The sequence below is a fragment of the Piliocolobus tephrosceles genome, chromosome 15 (genome assembly GCF_002776525.5).
Source record: "Piliocolobus tephrosceles isolate RC106 chromosome 15, ASM277652v3, whole genome shotgun sequence".
Classification (NCBI taxonomy): Eukaryota; Metazoa; Chordata; class Mammalia; order Primates; family Cercopithecidae; genus Piliocolobus; species Piliocolobus tephrosceles.
In genome coordinates, this window is record NC_045448.1 from 69,615,410 (window position 1) to 69,642,225 (window position 26,816).

Below are 26,816 nucleotides of genomic sequence, written 5' to 3' on the forward strand. Positions count from 1 at the left end.
GGATCCCAGAGTGGAAGACAATAGGAAGCTAGAACTGGGGTACCACTCGGAACTGGGGCTCAGAGGCTGATTCTCCAATTTAGAGAGGCTAGCACAGAACTTCCCTGCCAATTACAAACTGCTTGGACTGTCTCTACTCTTGTAAGCTGTTTACTTCCTTCATCCTAAATCAAACATAGAGAGAAAAAGTCAAAGTTCACAGGCTGAAAAGAAGAACTATTATCACAGAATCTCTAAAAGATGGAGATGGTGGCAATTTAGAAGGCTCAGCTGTTCCTTGCCGGGAGCAGCCCTGAGTACCACACTCTGTGGGGCTGTTTGTGCTGCTTTCAGACCGGACCCCAACAGTCTCTTTTATGGTCCAGGCTAAGACCATGTAAGGTCACTCTGATGACTCAGACCACAAAGGCCTCGTTTTCCCCTACTCATCTGCACAATGGCTTGTTTGCAAAGGTCCTAGCCTGGGGAGTCGGAGTCATTGTGCTTGGGGGAAACAAGTTCTCATCCAATGTTTAGTGACCTTATCAAAAGATGCAGGATAGGAAAGGAAAAGAAGGGATAGAAGGACTAGAGAGAATGGAGAGGCGGTCATGGAAAAAGAAAGGGAAAGTGCGTGGGAAGAAGGAAGGAGTAAGAAAACATGCACAGCTCACATGAGAATGGTAAGGACAAGGAGATTTACACGCGAAGCCTGGAAGCGCCCCCGCCGCACTCCCGCGGGTCCTACACGTGCTTTCGCCGCTTTTGTCCACATGGTGGCAGCCTTTGAACTCTCTTCCTCGTAAGAACGAGAAAGGGGGGCAGAGAGGAAGGAGAGAAGGCAAAGCACTCCCCCCACCAAGAACAATTTGAAAACCCACCCCATCATATTTAAAATCTGGGACAAAGAACCGTCGGGACGGAACTCCTTCCATTGCAAAACCTCAGCGCGGCCTCGGGAGCGGCCCGGCGGCCCCGGCCCGAGATCGCCCTCCCCTTTCAAGAAGCCGAGGACAGGATTGGGATCCTTGAAACCCGAAACCCAGAAACAGCATCGGAGCGGAAACCAGAGGGAAAACCTTGAACTCCTCCAGACAATTGCTTCCGGGGAGTTGCGAGGGAGCGAGGGGGAATAAAGGACCCGCGAGGAGGGGCCCGCGGATGGCGCGTCCCTGAGGGTCGCGGCGAGTTCGCGGAGCGTGGGAAGGAGCGGACCCTGCTCTCCCCGGGCTGCGGGCCATGGCCACGGCGGAGCGGAGAGCCCTCGGCATCGGCTTCCAGTGGCTCTCTTTGGCCACTCTGGTGCTCCTCTGCGCCGGGCAAGGGGGACGCCGGGAGGATGGGGGTCCAGCCTGCTACGGCGGATTTGACCTGTACTTCATTTTGGACAAGTAAGTGCCGCGAGTTGTCCCCCCACCCCAGGCTAAGCGGGCGAGGACGCTTTCGCCCCTGGCCGGGCTCGTTGACAGGGTCGCCTGGGGACAGGCGCGCATCTCCAGGGGCGCAGAGGGACCGCGCGGCAGGCGGCGGCTGAGTGCTGCGCCTTTGTTGGGGCGCGCTCCTCCCAGCCTCGGTTCCAGAGCCCGCAGCCGAGGCGACGCCGCTTGCTGGAAAGGGGACAGACTTCTTTTCTGTCTTGCTTTCTGTGTCCCAGGAGCATGCAAGTGGCTTGGAGGCTGCTATTGTCTTGCTGAGTTTCTGTGACTCCCTCCCGTGTTGATGGGAAAGGCTTGCTTACCAAAGACAGAATTTGCAGGCACAGGCACTCTCCTAAAGTTAGAGGCTTGGGCATTTTAAAGCCAACTGTCGCATTTTTTGTTTTGTTTTGTTTTGTTTTTTGTTTTGAAATGCTGTCCCATGGAAGGCATTATCTTTGCTCCTAATCATATAATGCATACTTCTCACCGGGCACTGAGTGAAATTGAAAGGCAGGGTTTCTTAACCTTGGCACTTCTGAGACTGAAACCTGGTAATTCTTTGTGGTGGGGACTGTCCTGTGCGTTGTAGGATGTTTAGCAGCATCCTTGGCCTCTGCCCACTGGATGCCAGTAACATCCCCCGCCCCCCACTCCTTCGCTATTAGCGGTGACAACTAAAAATGCCTCCAGTCATTGCCAAATGTCCCTCCCCTTCGACTTGAGAACCCCAGATGTAGGTGAATTCAAGCTCTTGACCATTTGACTGGTGGGCTACCAGGGAGGTGCAGGAGCCCTGGTTTCCTTGCAAAAAAAAAAAAAATGGATAGTGATTAGGCTTTAGGATTTGCTCAAGGGAGAGCTGAATTCTGACCAATGAAGCACTTCCCAAATCCCCATAAGTTTGCCAAGCCACAGTCACCCAAGGAAGCTTCATTCTATCTGCTGAAAACCAGCTTCAACGATAAAAAGCCCCTCACTGAAGATCCGTGCTCATTAAAACTGAGTGAGCTCTCCAGTGCCAGGAGAGGCGCTTTGCTGTTACAGTGGTAGGGAGATGGATTTCACAGACTGGAAAGTATTTAGGAGTTGGAAAAAGAGTCCTGCAAAATAAGCTGGCTAGCTGGACACCAAATGTGCTTTGCAGTTGCCCCTGGAGTTTGATTTTTCCGTAAAGGCTGTTTTGAACTCCAGATTCTTTGGATGAAAAGTGAGATTTCTTTTCTGCAGATTTATGAGAAGGTGGATACTGAAAATATGCTCCAGTGCTAAGGAATGGAATTTCTTTTGTTACTTCTAGTGGCTGGGAGGACCAGCTCACAGACTCAGAGACAGTGTCTGAAAACAGTCGGAGGTGCTCCTCCTTCGTGCTTTTTTAAAAAGCCAATTCAGAATGATATTTAGGAAAATCTGAAAAAAAAGAGCGGGGGACGGAATCACCACGTCTCTGAATGGATAACTGTAGAGATACTAGAGAGATACGGATACTGTAGAGATAACCAGTTTTCCCCCAAATTAATTTAGAAATTGAATTCAACTTTTCAGTCAAAGTTCTGAAAGAGTTTGATGATAAGAATTTAACCAAATGATTCTAGGTTTATCTTAGCAAAAAAAAAAAAAAAAGTAGAAAAAGCTGAAACACTTTTGGAAAAGAATAATGAAGCCATACTCTCTCTCCAAATATTAAAATATATTATAATGTAAATTAATAAAAACAGGATGGTAAAGGCCAAAGAATAGGTGGATAGAGTGGAAAATCTAAAAAGACAAATACGTGTAGATCCAAGTATGTGTAAACATTTAGTGGAATTTTAAATCAGTATATAATGATTCATTAATTAAAAAAAAAATGGTTCCTGGACAAGTGATTGATAATATGGAGAAAGAAAAAGGTTAGATTTATACTTTACAAATCATATGCAAAAATAAATTTCAAAAAGATTGAAAATCTAAATATTTAGAATGAAATGATCAAAGAACTAGAAGATAATTTAGATGAGTATTACTGTAATCTTAGGTTTAGAGCTTTTAAAACATGACAAGGAAGAAACCATAAAGGAAAATAGAGATTTGAATATATTAACAATTAAACTTCTATAAGTGAAAAATAAGCCATGAAAAACGTAGGAAGTTACAATAACTATTGCCACATAAATCACTCTCTTAAGATTGATTTTCACATATAAAAAGCAATAAAAGCAAAATCTCAATAGGAAATAGCCTAAATGCATAATTCATAAGAGAAAAAAATATGAGTCAATAAATGAACCAAAAAGGTCATTATTAATCAAAGAAATGAAAAAAATATATAATTTTTGTTAGGTTGACAAAAAGTTTTAAAAAATTACAATATTCAGTATTGGCCAATTTGTGGGAGGTAGGCAGTGTCATATCTTACTAGGGAAAACGTAAATTGGTGCAGTCTTTCTAGACTTGCGCTGTCCAGTAGAATTTTCTAGGTTGATGGAAAAGTTCTATATCTGTGCAGTTCAATACAGTAGCTACTAGCCATATGTGACTCAAGCACTTGAAATGTAGCTAGTGCGATTAAGGAAGTGAATTTTTAATTTTATATAAGTTTAACTAATTTGAACTTTAATAGCCACATGTGGCTACCATAGTGTATAGCAGACAAGAAGATAATTTGGCAACATGTATCAAATGCTTTTAAAAAATGAGGGTCTACCTTTCCATCCAGCAATTTCATTTCCTAAAGAAAAAAATCCAAATAGTCACAAAGAAGTATCTACATGTATGTTTATGGAGGTGCTGTTTATAATAAAATGCTGAGGATTACATGTGTCTAACAGCAGGGGATTTACTAAGATATGATCTATGCATAGTATTGAACCTGCATTGCATGTTATACAAGCTTGTAAGCTATTTTAGGAGAAATATGTAATTCTTAATATACTATATACTTTTAGATGAAAATGCAATTACCAGACGTCATCCGCGTTATGATTCCACCTGTTTAAAAAGTTAAACACACACATGTGTATGTCTCTATTTACCAATATGACAGTACTATTTGTCTCTAGCAGGTAGAATTTTAAATTTTGTTTACATGTTTTTCTTAATTTTTCTGTAATGAACATATATTACTTTTATATTCAACAAGAATAAGTTATTTTGAATTGGTTTAAAAAATCACATCAAGTCTAACCAGCGTGCTGACTTCCAAGCCCCTTGCTATTATAAAGGATGCTGCTGCTTTTATATTAATCCTGGAGTAAATGTCTAAGTGCACCGCAGGATTCTTTGAAGCACCCTGGGGACCTAAAAATGCTCCAGGAAAAGAAATGGTGGGGAGACCTTTACAGACATTCAGGTGGATTCCTCTGACTTCCTTTAGCTGTTCTATTGCTGGAAGAGAAGGATATTTTTGTGCTGAACGAAAAACTTGCTAGAACTTGGTGTGATAGTGCACACACCAACAGCTTACCATCTCGATCCAGGCTAATTTATGAGATTGATGAGTCCAGAGCTGGGGGATGGGCCAAAAGACAGTGGTGGCAAACAGACCCCTGGGTGGTCGCCAAAGACATGATCTTCTGTCCTAGAAAGAACCTCCTCACACAGTGCTGTCCAGCACCCAGCCACAGCCAGAGTGGAAAGTGAAAAAATGCTGACTCATTTTTCCTTGGGCTTCTTAGATCCTTTGGCTGGCAAGACACTGTCTACAGTCTGAAACCAAGGGGTCATGGGGACTGAATCCACCATTCTTCTCCCAGTCCCTGCAACTCCTTTTCCCCTGCAACTGGTTCTCTTTTCCACGACATTAAATCTCAGCTCATTTCAGCTTTAAGCAAGCTGCGTCTCTGGCCTGGAGGGAACCCAGATTATACATTTAATGGAACGTCATGTTTTCTCAACCACGAGCAAAGACTTCATAATGATAACCTAGAAAATACCACAGTAACACAATAGGGCATTATTAGTGGCTTTGGCGACTGGGCTGATGGACTGGGCTGCGCAAGGCTTTATACTGATGGAATTTCATGTTCACTTAAACATGCTTTTCTGGTTATAGTCAGGAAAAGTAGATTGCTGGGAATTCAATCAGGGATATGAAAAGTTAGATTTGGAAGGCTCTGTTCCACAAAAAGCAAAGACATAGCTAGCCTCTTTCAAGCCTTCCGGGGAATCTTCCAAGATGAATGCACCCATTTGACCAACCCACAGACATAACTGTACCTTCCCTCTCTCACAGCACCCCCCACCTCTGTTATTACATATATGTTTATGTATTACATATTGGCCTGTTTTACATGGAGCTATTTAGTCACTTGAATGGAGCAAGTGGATTCTGCATCATGAATCTCAAGTGGCTGGCTATGTTATGTGTGCCCTGAAGTATGTGGGAAAGAGAGCAGGAGTGGAGATAGTGGGCTGGAAGGCAGGAGTAAACGCTGAGCAGCTTTATTTATAGGACTTTCCAGAGCCACTGCCTGTCATTCATTTTCTGCACCTAATAAATCCTTATGTGTCTAAAGGCCCCCCACAGGCTTACCGTGTGCTCCTTCCCCATAAGACCTCCGACTCCGCCTGCCACTTCCCTTCTGTTCGGCACCAATTTTCTCTTTCTTCCACTGTACAAAGGGACTCCGTGTTGCCACTCCCCCAGAGTTCCAACCACAGCACCCACAACTGGTTGATGCCCTGGTGGTGCTGATTTGCAAGACCACTATTATATGTTGTACTCCAGGGACAGGATCATCAGACAGATTTTTGTAGCATTAGACTGGAAACTTCACCACCAGGTATAGTATTGCTTTTTTCTGGGAAAATATCTTCTGAGTTCCCAACTACTAACTTACAAAAGAAATACTGGATTGGGAACTTGTGTGAGTCTTGCAGACTCATGCTCTCTCACAAGGGTCCCAAAGACAACCTTGTTTGTTAGGTAGAGCAAGCATGACTGTCCCTAATTTGAAGATAAGAAAACCTTTGTTCGGTCCAGTGGGTTAAGTGACTTGCCCAAGGACCTAGGATTAGATCACGACAGAGCCAGGACAGTATCTGCCCTTGACTCCCAGACCAGCTCTTTCCACTCATCTTCTCTGTACCATATGTTGGGCCATAATGAGAAGCACATGGCAATACAACTAGAGGAACTGGGTAGATTCCAGGAATGCAGAATCCGGGCATCAAAGTTTCAGTAAATCATGGTGCATAAGGTGATTAAGGTTACTTAACTGAGGAGCTACTGCTCTGCTGTTAAATCAGCTGTAGTTGATGGAAAGTATCAGGAACTCCAGCTCCCTGCAATCCAGAGAAATGCTCCAGAGATCTGGAGGGTTATTTAATGAGTCAGACTTTAAGGTGTGTTCAGGACATTTGATTATGATAAATTAGTAATTTGTTCAGACTGAATCTGATGGAAAAGGGAAACGAAGTCTGTAAATATGCTAAAACACACAGATGTAGCTTATTTTCAGAAATACTTTGGAAGATGGCTTAGTGTCTACAGAATTGACTCTGAATAAGGAAAGCAAAGAGTTCAATAGAAGGCACCTTGAAGATGCTACAAGATATTTTATATATTTTTGGATATTCATATAAATCTTGTATATTTATTGTTAATTTCATTCCTAAGTATTTGATCATTTTGGTTATTGTAATGGGAAATTTTCTTCTATTTTAACTTTTAACTTATTTGCTCTTAGACATATAAAGAGTACAACTATCTGTGTTGATTTTGTTGTGAATTATTTTACTCTTTAAAATAATTTCCTAGTTGATTCTCTTGGGTTTTCTGGATATATAATCATATAATCTGCAAATAACAACTTTATCTCCTCTTTTCCCATTTCATACTCTAATTTCTTTTTCTCAACTTTTAAGTTCATGGGTACATACAAACGTGCACATTCTGCATATGTACCCCTGAACTTAAAATAAAAGATTTTTAGAAAAGAAATTACATAAGAATATGTCATGCAGTTTTGTTGTACAGATTATTTCATCACCCGGGTATTAAGCCTAGTACCCATTAGTTATTATTCCTGATCCTCTCCCACTTCTCACCTTCCACCCTCCGACAGGCCCCAGTTCTGTTGTTCCCCTCTGTGTGTCCCTGTGTTCTCATCGTTTAGCACCCACTTACAAGTGAGAACATGCGGTATTTGGTTTTCTGTTCATGCATTAGTTTTCTAAGGATAACGGCCTCCAGCTCCATCTATGTCCCTGCAAAGGACATCATCTCCTTTTTTATAGCTGCATAGAATGCCATGGTGTATATGTACCACATTTTCTTTGTCCAGTCTATCATTGATGGACATTTACGTTGATTTCATGCCTTTGCTATTGTTAATAGTGCTGCAGTGAACATATGCATACATGTGTCTTTATAATAGAACAATTTATATTCCTTTGGGTATATACCCAGTAATGGGATTGGTGGGTCGAATGGTATTTCTGTCTTTAGGTCTTTAAGGAATTGCCACACTGTCTTTTTAATAATAATTTTAAAGGGCATCAGAAAAATAGTTATTGGGACCAGGAATTTCTTTTATTATTATTATTTTTGTACCGAGGTGGACTTAATGCTTGGTTTTAAATGCTCCTCCAATTAAGTTCCACATTTGGAGAGGGCCTTTCAGGCCAGGAAATAGTTGGTAGGACTGCCTGCAAATTGGATGGGTTGGCATATGGGTCAAAAATAAAAATAAATAAGGCAAAACTGTTTTGTTTTGTTTTGTTTTGTGTTTCTGTGTGGGTCAGCCAAGTAACTACCTCTGCTTTATTTAGCCGTGGAGACCTGGTTAAACTCAGTGTCAAGGAGCGTTGGAGGAAGGCACCCGTCCCAAGATAACCTGTAATTGTGTCCAAATGCTAAAGGACTCCTCGTGGTCCAGAAACAAATTCTGGGATCAATTAGGGACACTTGGCTGTAACATAAATGCAAATGGGATTTGCTCTATGCTAATTTAGAACGTGTGTCTATGTTTGGTATGCGGCCAAGAGACTGGATCTCGCCTCTCCCACTGATTACTCTGCAACAAAAGACAAAGAGAATACTTGAACATTTGTTGACGTGTTTTTCAGACACGTCAGGTTCGTACTGAAAAAGTAATTAGATTCCTTCAATTTGACTCAGCAGATTTCTTCCACTCATTTGGCATAGATGGCGTACTCAGTTTTGATCACAAGCGTGTATTCCAATACAGGCGTGAATAAAACAACGCCTATTGCAAGCAATGTCCTGCCATGGGAGGTGCAAGGAATGCAAAATAAACAGAAAGAAGTCCCAGGCTATCAAGTTTTTATGGAGAAAAATGTTAGAAGGACTCCAGGTAGCCAAAGCTAAAGACTTCAATGAGGATTTGGGAAAGGGGCCAAGTAAAGTCAATTTTAGATCAATAAGAAATAAGAAGTAACATTTACTGAGCCCTTGCTACCTGCCAGACACTGTAGTAAACACTTTGCCTGTATGACCTTGTTTAGTGTTTACAACCTCCAGAAGGTCTGTACAGTCATCATTACTATTTCACACATGAGGAGACCGAGGTTTAGAGAGGTTACCCAAGGTCACTCTGAGTGGTGAAACTAAGCCTCAAACCCAAGCCCCTCTGACTCATGATCTATGCACAAAGATTAAAAAAAAAAAATCTAAATATGCAAAAGAACATTGAATCAATCAAGGTAGGTCAGGTTATGCTGTGGTAACAAATAACCCCCCAAATTACACAAAACAACAAAGTTTTATTCTCTGCATATACTACATGTCTGATAGGAGTCAGCAGGGCTCTTCTTATGGTGATGGTTCTGGGAGCCAGGCTGGTGGAGACTGCTTCCTGATACCTCCTGCCACCATCAGGGCTGCGAGGGACAAGAATGCTAGATGATGTCTGGCTGGCCATGAAATGCTGCAGCCAGCAGTGATGTGTGTCCTTCTACTCACAGCCCATTGGTCAGAACTGGTCAGATAGCCTCACTCTATGGAAAAAGACTTGAAGAATAATCCTCCATGTGCCTAGATGGAAGGAAAAGCCAGATATGGGTGGACAATAAAAGCTTCTACTGAAAACCTATAATTATAGTTTGCTTTGGCTTGAATAAGCAAGAAAGAAGTAGCCATTGAGAGAGAATAAAGAGATAAGACTTCTGGAGAAAGGTCAGTTTTGAGCCATGTCTTGGATATACAGCATTCACCAACCTAGAATTACTGTTAGACGTGATGTTTCAAATGTGCCCAAAAGGCAATGGTAGCTCCTTCTCTTTTCCTTCCTTCCACATTCTCCTCATACTTTAGGTGAAACATTCAGTGAGGTGGGTGGGGGATTAAATTAGATTAAATAGAAAGTAGAAATGGATATCAGACATACTCTCCTGCCACCTAAGTGTTACATGAATATATTTGAAAGACAAAACTCTCTTTTTCCATAGTTTATGGAATATGAGGGAATTTGAAAGGCTGGGGAAAGACAGCAGCCCATGGAACACAGACCACTGCAGCAGCAGAGCTCAGAGGATGCCTGTACACTGCAGGGGCTGATTCTGAGTTTGAATCAAGAGTATCTGGGCTCCTACTAGTGCTTCTCAATGAGGGTGCTGCTGGCATTTTTGATGGGACAGTGTTTCACTGTGATGGACTGTAGGTCGCTTTAGCATTCCTCCTCCTTGCTTTCTAAATACCATTAGCCTTTCTGGTCATTGTGATGACCAATACATGACAGCCTCTATACTTATTTCTAAGGTTGGTACTACCTTGGTTGAGAACTCCTGACTAAAAGAAGGCAGGGCAGAGCAGGGCATGCCATTGATGTTGATTCCTAGCACCCAAGAACCACATCTGGGCATTTATCTGAAGGAAGAAATTGGGAGGCTTCCATGATAAGACCTCCAGTGGAAATTGTAGACCTTGGGAACGAATATGCTTAACTAGTGGTTCTCAACCAAGGGCCAGATCACTACTTCAGAGGGTTGAGGAGGACATGTGTATTCTGGAAAAGCTTCTCAGTTGATTCTGATTCAGGTCCCTCCCTCAGTGAGTCGTAAGACTGAACAGAAAGACAAGAAAAGCTGCCCCATAATGATGGCTCATGCTTATGGCCTTATGGTGAGGATATAGCTGAGGCAACACACACCTTGTAGCTGGGCTACAGGCAGAGCTCTTATTTTAGATGGTGGCAGAAGAAGCCACATACAATATGAAGGCAGAAGAGCAAAGGTCACTGAGAGGCCATGTTTTGCCATTCAGTGTTGCCAGGTCCTGCTGTGTGTACATATACATTTAAGCCATGATATTTACTAGCCAGGACACTCCTTTGCTTCCTTTCTCATAAGTCTCCCTACATGAAATGTGCCTCACGGGAATGCTTAACACAGGGCTTAAGAAGGCCAACTTCGGAATCAGGCATCTGCAGCTTCAAATATCAGCTCAACCAAGCATTGTGACCTTGGGCAAATTATTTAGCCTCTCTGAACTTCAGTATTGTTAATCAAATAGGCATTAAAATGTCTGCCTCACAAAAGTGTGGTAAAGATTAAAACCTTTAATTAATCAGTTGGCACATGAGTGCTGAGACGATAGATGGTGATGGTGATGGTGATGGTTATGGTGGTGGAGGTGGACGTGATGATAAGGATGATGGTGGTGATGGTGATAGTGATAGTGATAGTGGTGATTACGGTGATGTTGATAGTTGTGATGAAGATGATGATGGTGATGGTGATAAGGATAATGGTGATGGTGGTGGTGGTGACAGTGATAGTAGTAACGATAATGGTAGTAGTGATGATAGTGATGGTGGTGGTAGTGATGACAGTGATGGTGATATGGTGATGATGGTGGAGGTGGAGGTGATGATGATGATAATGATGATGATGTCAGTGGTCATGGTGGTGGTGGTGTTAGCAGTTACCCCTGGAGAAAGAAAATATGGTGCTCTAACAAAAGATACCTCTATAGATTCCAAGCAGGGCTGCCTGGCTAGGATAAGGAATGTGTCAATTCAATATTTATCAAGCTGTGCTAGACTTCTGGAATCACAAAATGCCTAAAACAAGTGCCAGTTCTTAAGGAGCTCATAGTTTTGTAGAAGAGATGGGGAAACAATGAAATAATTTACTTTTGGTTGAGATGAGAGGGAGGAGGTGACTTTGAATCTGGAGCTTGGAAGTTGATCAGGATTTTGTCAGGTGACAAAGTAAAGAAAAAGCCAACATTTAGGAAAGCAAACTAACACACACTCTTTGTGATATGAATGTGACAGGGAAATAATCTGGAAAGAGTTTGGATTTTATTCCATCAGGAATAGGTTATGAGATTAAAGATTTCTAAGGACAAAAGTGTCAAGCTTATGTATGTGTTTTAGAAATACATATCTATCATCTATGTTTGCAGTGGGAATGAAGGAAAAAAATAATAAATGAGATTGGGGGTTCTTTTGTATTAAGGATCAGCAGGATTGGATGAGCCATTGGCTGTGAGTGAATGGGAGAGGGAAGGGTTGCAACAGTAAGGAGCAAGCATCAGAAGGAAAGAGAAGTTGGTGTGGACATGCTGAGTCTGAACATGTAGGGCATGTGCGTGGAGATGTTGAGTAGGCAGTTGGCTTGATACCCTGGAGCTGAAAATTAAAACTTGTGTGTTGTAAGCCCAAGGGTAATAGTTGAAAATGCAGGTATGGATAATAAATAATATCAAGATAATATCAGGATTTTAAAATGCCAAGAAGAGGTGGAGTTTGAAGAGGAAGATGGCCAAGGTCCAACCCAAAGGAATTGCTAACGGGAATTGTCTGGGCAAGAGAAGAAAATCCACTAAACAGAACTGAGAAGAAGCAGAACAGTCAGAGAACCAGCAAAGAATTGTATTAGTGAGGCAAGGAGGGACAGAATTTCAATGTGGGGGAAGGGGTGATCATTCAGATGTTTTCCCCTGAAATCATCTCCTCCTCAATGTATGGTCTTGGTGAATGGTGGCACTGTAAGTCCAGCTACTTAAGCCAGAGATATGAGGGTAATCTGTTGTCCACACTCAAGCCTGACGATATCCACTGCTATATCTCTCCCAGGTTGACCTTGTTCTCTACCTTGTCATTGTCTTAGCTCAGGCATTCACCATTTTCACCCAGTTTCAGTGAAATATTCTCTAAATTGGTCTCTTTGCTTCCTTTCTTTACCCTTCCCCCCACCTTGTATTCTTGACAATCAATTCTAAAATTGATCTTTTTAGAACACAAATCTAATATCGATACTATCTTCCCTAACTGTCACCTCTTACGCCTTAGACATTTCCGAAGCTCTTTCAGGATAAAGTGTAAACTCTTCAGCAAAGTGTCCAAGACCTTTATTGCTCAGGTCACTATGCATTTCCAAAAATTCATATCTTACCATATCCCACATCTTTTTGATTTTCAAAAAACTGTACTGCATAGTTCCCCAAACTAATCCTTGCCCTCTCTTGCCTTTAGCTGTAATGCCCTTCACCACCACACACATCTTTACCTAGGTGATGCCTGCCCATTTATCCTTTGAGATGATTACTAGTACATGGTCTCCTCCTATTACTAGTTGTGGGTTCCCTGTGGTAAGAAAAAATAATAAGAAGAACAATCACTTTTCTATGTTATTTCTTCATTCAAAGTTCCTTCCTTATTCAGAATCTCCTAACCCCATAACAACTCATATTGTATGACAAGCCATGGAGTGGTCCATTTTCAGGAGATGGAGAGGAAAAACCCTTAGTGTTTGTCCTCTGGGGTTTCATCCAGTGACCTGACCTGATTTTCCCCTGATGCTTAATGATATGCAGCCCTAATTAATAAATACCTGTAGGGACCTCCTGGAAGATGGCTTTCCCAACATCTTGATTGCAAAAGGACTGTGTTCAGAATCATAGTCCCCTTACCACTACTCTTGACATTAAAAATAATGCAGATTCCAGGTTTGCAGAAATTATATTGCAAATAAGAATTCTATAGCAAATAAGAGAAAAGTGAAGAATCCTAACTGTAACTGTACACCAGTCACAATAATAAATAATATAAGGTAAAATAAAACTTCAGATGCTATTAGACAACACTAAGCATAAATAAACATTAAAGCTCATTGTTAACAGAGTGACCAAAATCCTAATTTGCCCAGGACAGACCTGGTCTATGCTTGTTGTCCCAGCATAATTATGAATGTCTTCTTTTACTCTAAAAAAGTCTCAGTTTGGATTTTAAATTATATGGTCATCCTGATTATTAACTATTGTAAAAGACAGTATCAAAAGGAAAGGGGATTGAAGGTCAAACAGGTAAAGCAACTTGCGCACTTTGTTCCATTAAAATGGGCAGCCATTTCAGCACTCCTGCTTCCATTTAAGTGCTCTAATTTTAAGTATTTTCTGGAATCCTCACTCCCAAATTCCCATAACAATTAGCGGAAGTTCTTTAATACCTTTCACTATCTTAGCACCTAACACTTTGAACTGTAATTGTACATTTCCTGACCCCTCCATGGGGAGGCAGTGTTGCCTAATGGTTAAGAGCACAGGGTTAAACCCAGAAAGACTTTATGAGCATAGTGTCTGGACAAGCATGGAGTTCAACATGGACTCTAAGTCTAGACCGCTTGGGTTCAAATCTCAGCCCTACCACATACTAGCTGTATGTCCTTGAGTAACCTGTTTAACCTCTCTATGAACTCAGTTTCCTCACCTGGAAAAAGAGAGATAATAATAGTATGTGTCACATAAGGCTGTGCTCAGAACAGCGTTGGCCATACTGGAAATGCTAGCTGTCATTATTAAGTGGCAATGAATGTAAAGTGCCCAGCACAATGCCTGCTGCTTAGTAAGTGCTCAGTAAATGTCAAGGGTCATAATTATTCATCTTTGTATAGACTCCAAAGGACCAACCAGGCACTCAAATATCAGTTTGCTGATCAATAAGTGACATACTATAAGTAGGCCCAGCAAGATGAGAACTGAAAAAAAGCCATGTACTTTAGCAGAAATAAGGACATTGGTGACTTTTGGAAGTGCTGTTTTGGGGCATCATAAGAGCAGAAACAAAAAATGAGCTGAGAGGCTTAACAGGAGATGAGAAAACAAGTTTATGACCTCAGAAAAAGATCTGGAGCATAAATGTTTAGCTTCTCCCTCATTCCTTCCCCCTCTGTCATCTAAAACTGTCCCATCTCCCAAAAGAAAAAGTCGAAGAAAGTGTCTAGGAGACGCTGCATCAGGTCCAGAGACTAAGGGCGTTGACACTGACATGCAACACATGCGTTAGAAATAAAGCAGATGGACTGAGTATGAAAGAGGTCAAGCCAGGGTCTACTCTCAACTCTGTTGCCAAATCGTAAAAAAATATGCAGAGAAAGATCTGTGAGGAGCCCCTAGAATAATCCCAGATCTGGAAGTGAGTTTGCAGTCCAGTGGGGACCTGAGAGAGATGAGAACCATCTCCTTGGAGCCCTGTTGCCGTTGGGCATCAGCATCATGCAGAGGCAGCTGCTCTATGGGGGTCAAAGGGGAAACCAAGCCACAAGAGATGCCTATGAAAACCAGGCACCTCCATGACTGTGATCCTGTCCAACACTGCTGAGTCCTCCCACTAGATCACGAGCCTCCAGGAAAACAGCAGAGTTTTGTGTTTAATTATGTGGATGTACTAGGGATCAAGAATGAGGCCAGGTACAGCGCAATGCAAACCTGAAGTAGAGGCTAGGCCAAAACAGCCCCTACATATGGCAAGCTGGAATGATGTAACTGTGTCCAAAACAAGCAGACAAACCTTGCAAAGGTGAAGTTCCTTTGTGGAAATGACTGGGGTTGATTCCATTCCCCACTCTCCCCTAGCTGATGGACAACAACATGAGCTTACTTTAGCCATCAAGACTAACTCCTTTTCACCAGATTAATTCCTTTGAGAAGTTTATAAGTGTGAGATGATGCGAGTGTGTGTGTGTGTAAGTTATTTTGGAAGCAAATGCCAAGCCAAGTTATACCTTTCCACATTCAAGGATGAAAATAGGGCCTACAAAACTTTAGCACCTTAAGATAAGTGATTAAACAAAATTCCTGAGGTAGAAGAATAATATATATATGGAAAGCATTTGCAGTAGCGAAAAAAGAAAAGGTCAATTGTAGCACCATATGACTTCAATTAAGTTAAATAAAACAGTAAATTTGTGAAACAGGAGATAAAATACGAAATGAGAAGATAAGGGACCTAGAACAGTTAAGGAAATATAAAATAATGTGGAAAAATTTCAAGTCACCAAAGAAGCAGTAAAGAGCAGAACTGACAATGCAGAAAATGAAATAAATGATGCAGACATGTTTAAGGAATTCTCATAATTTGAGGAGGAAAATGCAGTAAGAAGAATATGATGAATGATAAAATGATAAATAATGAATGGAAAAAATAGCTATTCGAAGGACCAAATAACTGTATTGCTAAAGTATAGTCTAGAAGAAAATTTCAATGCTTTAATAGAAGAAAACTCTTCTGACTTAAGAAAAATTTGAAAATGCAGATTGAGTAGGCTCATCAAGTGATAATCTGAATTAATTATTCATTAAAAGACACTAATACTTAGACATTTCCTGGTGAAAATCTTTAATTTAAAAGACAAAAGAAGAACTTTAGAAGTGGGAAGAAAACACATGGTACCTGCGGCTCTGAACATAAAATGGTGAATTTTGATTGACACAATCTTTTATGATGGATAAAATTTTTGATGAACAAATTTTGATGGATTTATCAACTAAAATGTTATACCTAGGCAATATGTCACTTACACATGAAAAAAATTAAAAAGCATTTTCAGACACATATAGATTCTTCTTGAAAGGGGAGCGGGATAATTTTCTTCAGGAAATTATCTGAAATGTGAATCAAAGTTTTAAAAAATAAAATATAATAATTATTACACAAAAGAAGTGGAAATGACCATTGAATCAATTTAAGCAAATATATGTCTAAATAGTATTTTCAATAAATTTTGAAATAATATTGCATCAACAGACAGAAGCAGTCTGTCATGAGAAAGGAACAAGCTGAAAATAAGAAACTTTGGGGGAAAAATACACTCTTTCTGAATATTGAAATCCATTAGAAATAATGACCACCACACTGAATATTGCAAAAAAAAAAAAAAAAATAGATTCAGTTCATCAGAGGACAGTTTGAGAAAATTCCTCAGAACTTAAGCTGAAAAGATACAGAGATTAAAATTATGAGAAAAGAGGCTGGGTGCAGTGGCTCACACCTGTAATCCCAGCACTTTGGAAAGCCAAGGCAGGCAGATTACCTGAGTTCGGGGGTTCGAGACCAGCCTGGGCAACATGTTGAGACCCCTCTGTCGCTACTAAAAATGCAAAAATAATTAGCCAGGCTTGGTGGCGCGTGCCTGCAGTCCCAGCTACTCGGGAGACTAAGGCACGAGAATTGCTTGAACCCAGGAGGCAGAGATTGCAGTGAGCTTGAACCCAGGAGGCAGAGATTGCAGTGTACACACACACACACACACACACACACACACACACGAAATAAGAATTCTGGGGAAAAAGATACAATAAAAAATAATAATAAAAGGAAGATAATTTTCCTGAGCTGCAGAAAGATTGGAGTCTTTAGATTTGGAAGTTGGAAGATTTAGGTAAAATACTCAGCCTAATTAGTTTTTTTAAATGGTCTACAATTCATACAATCTTCAATAATTTCCTAAAATGTAAGAATAGAAAAGTCTACATTCTTCCAACAAAGAAAAAAAAATAGGCTCAACAAAAAAGAAAGTGAGATTCAGACGCATTAGTTTTTTTACTCTACAACATTAAATGTTCAAAAAAAGCTCAATAGTTATAAGGTCTTGAGTGAAATGTGATTTTAAAATTCCTTAGCCAGGCTTTAAAATGATACACATTTTAAAATTGTAATACTTAGTTACTGAAAAAGTTACCTGAAAATATTGACATCAAAATGGAAAATATATATGAAAAAATGTTTAAGAAAAAGACATGGCATAAAAGAAACAGAATGAATGGTTCTGGAAAAGTTAAGAAGTTATAATAAGGCTATCAGTGAGACTTTGTAGCAAAATGTAAAACTGAAAGAATGGATTGTCAACAGAGAAAATGAAAAATGTAAAATTTTTATGCATGGTAGCAAAAATCACTCATATTACATTTACATATGCAAGAAGGTGCAGTTTATTCTTAGCTCCCAAACTCCTCTTTTCTTCCTTCTAAGTCCACCTTCTGGGTAGCAGGAGGGAGGGAAATCCATAAATTTTGAACCCAAGTTGTGATAATAGTCCATTGTGGTGATTTTTAAAAATCCCTTTAGGTAAAAAGCTCAGTCTTTCAAATGTTGCCTTTCCCTCACCAGTAGAATCTGGGTATTTGAAGGAGATGGATTTGTTTCTGTGAAAAAGTCCTTAGATTTTGGACCAGTTGGTTTCATAGAAAGTTCTGTCACATCTTCCAAGGAACAGAAAATTTCAATACTAGTGTTAAATGTATACAGACAGCAGGAAAAAATAAGCTTCTCAATTCACTTTATGAAGCTAGCATATATCTAACATCCGTATCTACCAAATATAATACCTTCATACACAAAACTTCCCACCAACTTCTGAATAAAAACTTTAAATTTTAAATTAAATACATTTTTTAAAAAAACTAACAGCATAGTAAAAGAATAATATCCTAAGACCAAGTAAAATTTATCCTAGGAATGCAATAGGGCTTCAATATTTGAGAAATGTTTATGGTAACTCCAATTTTTTTGACGGCTGAAGATGAAAACCATATCTCAGCAGAATCTGAAAGACATCTCTGAATATTTAAGCATTCAAGGATATAGGGGATATAAATCATAATTAATGAGGTTGATTTAATAAATATATTTTAAACCCTATACCCTACAGAGAATAAACTTTCTTTTCAAATGCCCATGAAATATTTATTAGGTCACAAAGAATGCCTCCATATATCTCCCAAGGCACAATTTTTCCAGTCTGCATTATCAGCAATAAATAACAGGAAATGAATAGCAAAGTACACCAAAACTTCAGCTATCAGGAAAAAAAATACAGATTTGTATATCATCTTGTCATGAGAAAGACATGACAGTGAATATAGAAATTTAGAAAAAAACAAGTCTGAAAGAAAGTGATTGTCTGGGACATAGGTTGGCAAACTATGGCCTGCAGCCTGTTTTTGTAAATAAAATTTTATTGTAGTTCAGCCACATTCACTTTGTTCATGTACCGTCAATAGCTGCTTTTGTGCTACGAAAAGCAGGGTTGAGTAGTTGCCACGGAGACCACATGGCCCCCAGAGCCTGAAATATTTACTGTCTGGCCCTTCACAGAAAAAGCTTGCCCACCCCTGGACTAAGAAAACATTTGCAACTGAATATAAAATGGGCCAAGAATATTGAGACTAGGGTCAGCTTCATGAGCATGGGACCTGGTCAGTCAGTCACCCAGGGCCTCTCATTTCAAAGGGCCTGGCCCTTGGTTTAAGGGCCATCTTGCCATCTTGAATTCCATAAGTTTTGTTTTTATTTTTTTTGAGATGGAGTCTCGCTCTGTTGCCCAGGCTGGAGTGCAGTGGCCGGATCTCAGCTCACTGCAAGCTCGGCCTCCCGGGTTTACACCATTCTCCTGCCTCAGCCTCCCGAGTAGCTGGGACTACAGGCGCCCGCCACCTCGCCCGGCTAGTTTTTTGTAGTTTTTTTAGTAGAGACGGGGTTTCACCGTGTTAGCCAGGATGGTCTCGATCTCCTGACCTCGTGATCCGCCCGTCTCGGCCTCCCAAAGTGCTGGGATTACAGGCTTGAGCCACCGCGCCCGGCGAATTTCATAAGTTTTGAACAAGAGACACTGCATTTTCATTTTACCCCAGGTTCTGCAAGTTATATAACTTATCTTAATTGATACAAAGAAAAATGAATCATAAATGTGAAAAAATTATGGCTTATAGTGAAATACATCCAAATTAAAACAATAATGAAATCAGTTTGTCCTTCCTCTGCCTACCCTCACTGCATAGTCTAATTACTTTGATGTGGGGACAGTCTATAGGGTAATTGGCTCCTGGAGAGCCAAACATGAGCCCCTCATTCTTAGCATCTGTCCCTCCCTCTCTCTTTTCTTTTCATAATCCTCAGATAGCAAACAGCTTTCTGTCCCTCTGCTGTACTGCCTACCCTAAGGCATGGATTTCTTCACCAAATGACACAAGAGGAAATTATGTCCTCCTTATATTGTGATCTTAATCCTCCAAGTTTGGTTCTTTAACTGCTAAAGGAATTTAGAAAATCTCTCTTTGACAAAGTCTTGCTTCGAAACCAGTTGTCTTGCTGCAAAAATCATATTTTGAATTTCAAATGTTAACTTTTTCCCCCTTTCTGCATCACTGCTGGAAAAACAGAATCCCCCACTGCTCCAGTGGCTCCTGCCAGATGGATGTCTCCAGCTGACCAGGGTGTGTTGGGTCACTTTCTGTGCAGTTGCTAAAGAGAAAAGCACAGTAAAAAAATTCAAAATATTACCCCCATTATGTATGTAAAGATATTGTTAAAAATTATTCATCAGAATTATTTTGTAATGTGAAAAAATAGAAGCAACTCAATGTACAAAAAGGAATTATACCTATTATAAAGTCATAATTATACAAGTTATAAAGTGGAAAAAATGCAGATGTTACAAGTGATGCTGGGAAGGATTAGTGAATGAAATAAAAATTTTTTCATAACCATAATGACATTAAGTGAAAAGAGCAGAGACCATAACCTGTAAATACACAAAGTGAAGATGCTTGGGGAAGTCTGAAAGTAGAATCACTGCAGTGAAGGCAATAGCTCTCTCTGAGCTGTGGGATAATGGGTGATTTTTATTTTCTTGCTTTTGTTTGTCTTTCCCTCCTCGCTACCCACCCCCGCAAAATTTCCAACAATGGACCTGCTGCTTTTGTGATACAATATTTGTAAACCCTCTCCCTTGGTGCCCTCATTCTGAGTCACTTCCTCCCAAGTGACATCATCCGCAGCCACTCTCACTCGACGATGTTGACCCATCCCCCTTTGATCTTTCTGGGGGATGCAAAGTGGCTACTGTGGCTTCATCTCTGTGAATCTGGCGAGTGTGAGAAACGGAGCCGCAGCTGTGCATTTCAATTATGGGAAATACCTTTTGGGTTACTAACCCATTGTCTGTATTCTTAATAACAGTGCTTTTGTGTTGAATCTGCACCAAAAGTACCAACAGTTGATATTAGAAAATGTTTTTAGGGCTCTCCTGGTGTGCGTATGTTGTGTGTGTGTGTCCATGTGCCTGTTGAAAAAGGCAGAGTGGAGTTGAAAGGAGTACATATTTTGCTGTAATACCTTTTTGATCATGATCCACAAGAAAAATACATTTTACATCTTGACAAAGTACATATACAATACTTATGTGTAATTGAACAAAAGTTACACATTACATTCTTTTTGTTACTCTATGCAGTATATTCTGGTATTTATATTTTATTCTATTCTATTTTTTTAATGTTGGCAATGTCCCATAAAATTGCTTTCCCAAATCACTAATAAGCTCCATTCTGTCCATAGGCATCAGTTAGATATACTAATGGGACATTCTATCACAAGTCAGTCGAGTGGCGCTGGGCACCCTGTGCTAGGGTCTCTGCGACACAGACAGGAGCAGGGTGGGTGTCCCCAACTCAAAGTACAGTGTTCAGTGACTAGGTTTGGGTCTGTATCAGTGTCTAATGAAGTTGGAGTGGAGGCAAGGTCAAGGTCAAGCTTTTTGAGCAAGAGGGAGGCATGGCTGTGACTCGAAACAGTAATAGGAGGACAAAGCCTGAAGGCCTGGGCCAGGTTTAAGACTCCAGGCAGTCAGAGGAGAGGGCAAGGCTAGGAGGAAGAAGAGGAAGGCATTGACCTCAGATTATTGTTCAATTACTTCCAAGGGTCTAATATGCAAAGAGTAGAAGCAAAATAAGGACTCCAAATCTCATTCTGACTTGTTTTCTGAAGTGCACTCTTTTCCTTGGAAGAAGCTGGGGAGGGAGCACAACAGCAAATGAACGCAGGGTCTTTGACAGCAGAACTAAGTGTGCGTCCCACTTACATGTGCCTGAAGCTGCCGAACATATCTGTATCCTTCCAGGATTGGCAGGGGACCCAAGTGGGTCGCTGAGGACATCAGTGACTTCAACTGGGTGGGGCTAAGGACAAGTAGAAATTGGCAGTTTTATAATTTCCATCCTTAGAGCTGCTCTGCTCTTCCAGGATTAGAAGACTCCTTGGTGATGGTTCCAACTGCAAACTTTCTTTTTCCCTTTTATTCTATTCTAATCTGTGTTCAAAAGAAGGGAAGGTAATTTAAACTCAATTTGGCCAACTCGATTCTTTCTGACTGGTTGTGTGTGTGGCTAATGGGAAGAGCCTGTGTTTTATAAGGAGCTTAACCACAGGGAGGTTTGGAAACTCACATAAACAGAAAAGAATGCACTTCAGAAAACAAGTTAGAATGAGATTTGGAGTTCTTATTTTGCTTCTACTCTTTGCATATTAGGCCCTTGGAAGTAATTGAACAATAATCTGAGGGCAGTGTCAGGTTCCATGCAGAATCCTGCACTGGGAACACACAGTGAGTGCAATGTCACAAAAATTTCTTGACTTCTTATCATGTTCCAAACACAAGAGAGAGCATAGAAAAACAAAAATAAGTAAGACACTCGGGAACTGCTTTCAGCAGCAACCTTCTGGGGCTAGTAGTGAAGACTGGTGGCTTTCCCTCCCCATGGTCTGGCCAGCCCTTCTCCAAGGCCAAGTCAGATGATAGTGTGGGAGGGCATTGACTCTGGTTTTGAGTGGACCCAAGTGTATTAAAAGAATCTTCAAGCACAGAACTCTGTAAGACTGTCTTCAAGCAGAATTCCTGGGAGGCTACTTGAATTCCAAATTCTGCTGAGATTTGTGCAGTGAAACAGAGACACAAAATCCCAGGAAGGGGCCTGGAGCCTCTGTGTCATCCTGAGACCAAGCTGACCTATGATAGCCTTCAAGGGCTAGAACTGCATTTGAGTTAGGATTTAACGGAGTCAAAATTAGAGACTTTCTATATCCTCTGATTTCTAGCATGTGGCACTGCAGCTCTCTGTGACTATAGTTTGCCCAGCAGTTACGTGTTAAAGACAATTCTGGAAAAAAAAAATCTACAACAGAGTCCAGTGGAACATTTTCTAGTACTATTTATATTTGGGCTTAGAAGGTTTTAATTTCCAACTGCAACTTTGGTGATAATGGCTGGGTGGGCCATACTATCTGAAGATGGTATCAGGATGCCATAGCCAGAGTTAATTGGATCCACTTTCTACCATTTCCCCCAGCCAACACCTGGTTGTGACCGGGAGTCCACTTAGGTCTTCAGGATTGAGAGGAAGCCCAGGGTCTGAACTACCCTGAGTCAATTATTCTGGCAGTAGCCACTAGGGCAGTTTCCACACCAGAAGATCAGTTACAAGGCCAAGTGCAGGTGAGACATACATGTTTCTACAGAAAGTCTAAACTGAGGTCATAGACCCAGCAAATTCATCCCTATGGGAGAAGGCGGCGGGGGGCGGGGTAGGGGTCTGGTTGAGGTCCCAGTGGCCATGGATAGGAAGTCAGCTGGGATCGGTGGGTGGTGGTGAGGCAGGGGAGAGGACTGTAGTACCAGACAGGTAAACCTCCTGCCACTGGGGATTTGGGTTAAAGAAATATAAGCAGTACCCCCAACAAGCTCGCTGCCATGCTGAAACTACAAGCAGCGGACATAGGCCTCTTTCTTTTTCCAAGAGTTGGTTTGATCTTGGGATAGGACAATGCCTGCATGTGTGGGTTAAGACGTTTCAGAAATAAAGAGTAGAAGGAGTCCGAGGTGCAGATCGAGATAACCCTTTACTCCCTTTTTCCGTTAGTAGCTGAGGCCCCTCGGAATCCCAGGGTAACCCAGAGAAGACAAACCCAGTTTGGTTCCTAGAATCTTAGAAGGTTGTGTTTTTACCTTTGCTATTTGAGGAGGCAAGTTATGTACATCTCCAGTGTGGCTCAAAGGGTGTATATTTTGGTCAAGGCTTACATAATTGTGTAAAGAATGATCACTTATATATATGAAGTGACAAACTCCAGCAGCGACAGGGCAGCTGTTAGCAGAGGAGCAAGCCTGTCAATGCTTCCTTGCCTCCAGTTTTGTCTTAAAGCTCTCATTTTATTTTCTTCTTCAGAAAATTCAGCTTTTGCCCATTAGCAAGAGTTTTTTATGGATGTAGACTTTTCTCAACACCCAAGGATATATTTTGGATCTTTCCCTATATCTGGCATCAACAAATCAGGTGAACATCAAAACCGTATAAACTTTACATCAGTCAGATAGAAGTATAGTGAAAATGACATGTTTTAAGAAAGCTGAAAGTGTGAATTATCATTGGGTGACCCTCTTTAATAAGTAAAGGAATGCAAATTAATTTGTGGCTGTGAAATAGGGCCACTCCTTGAGAATAAGGAAATAGTAACTCAAAAAGGATTTACTTCAAACTCTTGCTTCTTAAACAGTGAGTCAATAATAGTTTCCCAATTCTAGTTCAAGTTCCTATGTCACCAACACATTGCTTCTCCTCCCAGTATAATTTCCTGATTTTATTTTTTTTATTTCTGTGGGTACATAGTGGATGTATATATTTATAGGGTACATGAGGTGTTTTGATACATGCATGTGTATGTATGCCTGTTTTGATACAGGCATGCAATGTGAAATAAGCACATCATGTAAAATTGGGTATCCATCCCCTCAAGCATTTATCCTCTGTGTAACAAACAATCCAATTATACTTTTTAAGTTATGCTTAAATGTGCAATTAAATTATTATTTATTATTATTGACTATAGTCGACCCTCTTGTGCTATCAAATACTAGGTCTTATTCATTCTTTCTATTTTTTTTTTTTTTGTACCCATTAACCATCTTCCCAGTATAAATTCCTCCCGGCAGAAATTCTCTACCGATGAGGAAATTGGACATGGGATAAAGGAGGTTTGGATATTCTCTCTAATCATTAGATATCTCACCCTACCCCCTCAGTAACCAGAATTTCAAAGATTAATTTTCCTGGTTGTATGGACCAAAACACAGCATTGCATTTCAGAAGTGGCCACTACTGGCCAGTCTTCAAGGAAGTCTCTTGATTCTAGTGGAAAGGGGTTGTAGAATTCTGGATTGGCCAATGGCTTATAGCCAGTCATGTGGCATATCTTCGGAGGCACCTGGACAGCATTGGGCCATCTCTGCCAGATCACCACCCAGGACCCCCAGGGCCCGAGCATCCACCCCATGGCTGAAGGATGGCACCCTAGACCAGTCTGTGTAACTTGAAGTATAAAAGTGAACCCTGTCCAGGAGTGTGGCCAGGTCTTTATGAAAGAAGATTTCTAAAGCTTTAAGCCCAGGGCTAGGATGTGCAGTTCTGGTGAGCTCATGGGAGACTTCAGCTGCCATTCAGCTCGGAGATCTACTGATGATCACGTGGACCCAGTCACCAAGGAGCTATGCCCTAGAATCAGTGACCCATCTGGGAAGGCTTCTTAGTTCACATAAGTCACGGGAATTGGTGAGAGCCATCTGAGTCCCAAACCCAGGCTATTTATCCAAGCCGAGGCAGAATAGGTGAGGATCAGTTGGCAAAAGATCAGGAAGCTTCCGTGAGCAATAGAGGCTTTTCCTCTTTGTGCTCTTCTTTCTTTCATTCAATAAACAGGTAATGCTCAGGAGGGAAATTTCTTTAAGGCCGATTGCCACCCAGTATCAGGGGATGCTGACAGAGAGGTGGACACGGTGGTCCTGAGAGCATAAGGCAGGGATAGTGAGTCGTGTCTGTGTTGGTTAAAAGCAACAGGGAGAGACCAACCTGAGTTTGTTTGTTTTTTTGTTTTTTGAGATGGAGTTTCTCTCTTGTTGCCCAGGCTGGAGTGCAATGGTGCGATCTCAGCTCACTGCAACCTCAGCTTCCCAGGTTCAAGTGATTCTCCTGCCTCAGCCTCCTGAGTAGCTGGTATTACAGGCATGTGCCACTATGCCTGGCTAATTTTTGTATTTTTAGTAGAGACGGGGTTTTGCCATGTTGGCCAGGCTGATCGTGAACTCCTGACCTCGTGATCTGCCTGCCTCGGCCTCCCAAAGTGCTGGGATTACAGGCGTGAGTCACCGCGCCCACTGACCTGAGTCTTGAATGAAGAGTTGCTTGCCACTGTGGACAATGAGTATCCCAAGCAGGTGGAGTATGTATAAAGGCTGAGTGAGCAGAATAGACAAAGGGGTGCTTTTGACAGGAGGGGACCCTGGCACCCTCCTTCCAGATCCCTTCCCCATCTCCCCAGCTCCTCACCTCCCCTCTGCAGGCTGCATGGTGCTGCACCATGAAACCACTTGCTCTTTACAACTTCTGTGTTTTACACCAAGGATGATCTTGCTCCCCTTGTCTTCCTTACAAGTTTCTAATTGTCCTTGAAGAATGGGATTAAAAACCACCACCCTTCACAGCCTGCACTGGCACAGAGAGCCATTCCCTTTTCTTTTTTCCAAATGCACAGTCCTCAGCTGCAGTACTTTTCATGACAGGTTACATGTTAATTCTTCTGTCTTCATCACTCAACTCTGAGTTCTTGAGGGGAAAGCACCATTTCTTAGCCATCTCTGCACCTTAGGCAGCTAGAATAGTGCTATGTGATGTTATTTTTAATAGTTAATAAGAAATATCAAATCCCCAGTATAATCTTCCTGCCTCTGGTTGTGCCAAATATCATCTCAAATTAGCCAAAGTGGGGTTCAAGATGAGCACACAAAAACATAATTCTAATGAATATCTCTTGTGTGAGGAGAAGAATCCAGGATTGAATCACTGCTTTTGACCCTTTTTATAGTACCCATTATAAGATTCTAGAACAATCTGTGTTCTTCAAAAAAGAACAAAGGATAATATAATGAACACCCATGAGTTCCCCACATAAAATGAGCAAATGTTAACTTATTTTCACATTTTTTAAAGAAATAAGACTGTGTGTGTGAATATGTTCATAGAAATTGTGTGCTGGTGGATTTATAATTTTTTTCTCTAACCGTGGAACAACAACTATCACTGTAAAAGGTGCCTATGTACATTCTCTAGAATTGAAGTTCTGGATTAATTTGAGGAAAGTGAGACATCCTTATGACACAGAGTATCTAATGGTATGGCCAGAACATATGGTACCACTTTTATTCAGGTCAGACAGATGTATCATTTCTGGATATGGGACAAAGAAAAATAAATTGTCCTCCTGGAAATGGAATATACCCAATCAGAATGAGAATTCTTGTGAATATCATTCCATAAAAAGGAAGGCAAAAAGTTCTCTTAAATCTCTATAAAATAGTTTGAAACAAAGGAAA

General features: G+C 41.0%; 1 protein-coding gene across 3 annotated transcripts in view; it reads left to right on the forward strand.

The window, feature by feature from the left end:
* The first annotated feature begins 863 nt into the window (after positions 1 to 863).
* ANTXR1 (ANTXR cell adhesion molecule 1) overlaps positions 864 to 26,816 on the forward strand; it is a 238,291-nt gene continuing 212,338 nt past the window's right edge. For all 3 annotated transcript variants that reach the window (XM_023224036.2, XM_023224037.2, XM_023224038.2), the window contains exon 1: positions 864 to 1,370. In XM_023224036.2, the coding sequence (XP_023079804.1) occupies positions 1,219 to 1,370 (152 nt within the window). In that variant the 5' untranslated portion in view covers positions 864 to 1,218. The remainder of the gene's footprint in view (positions 1,371 to 26,816) is intronic.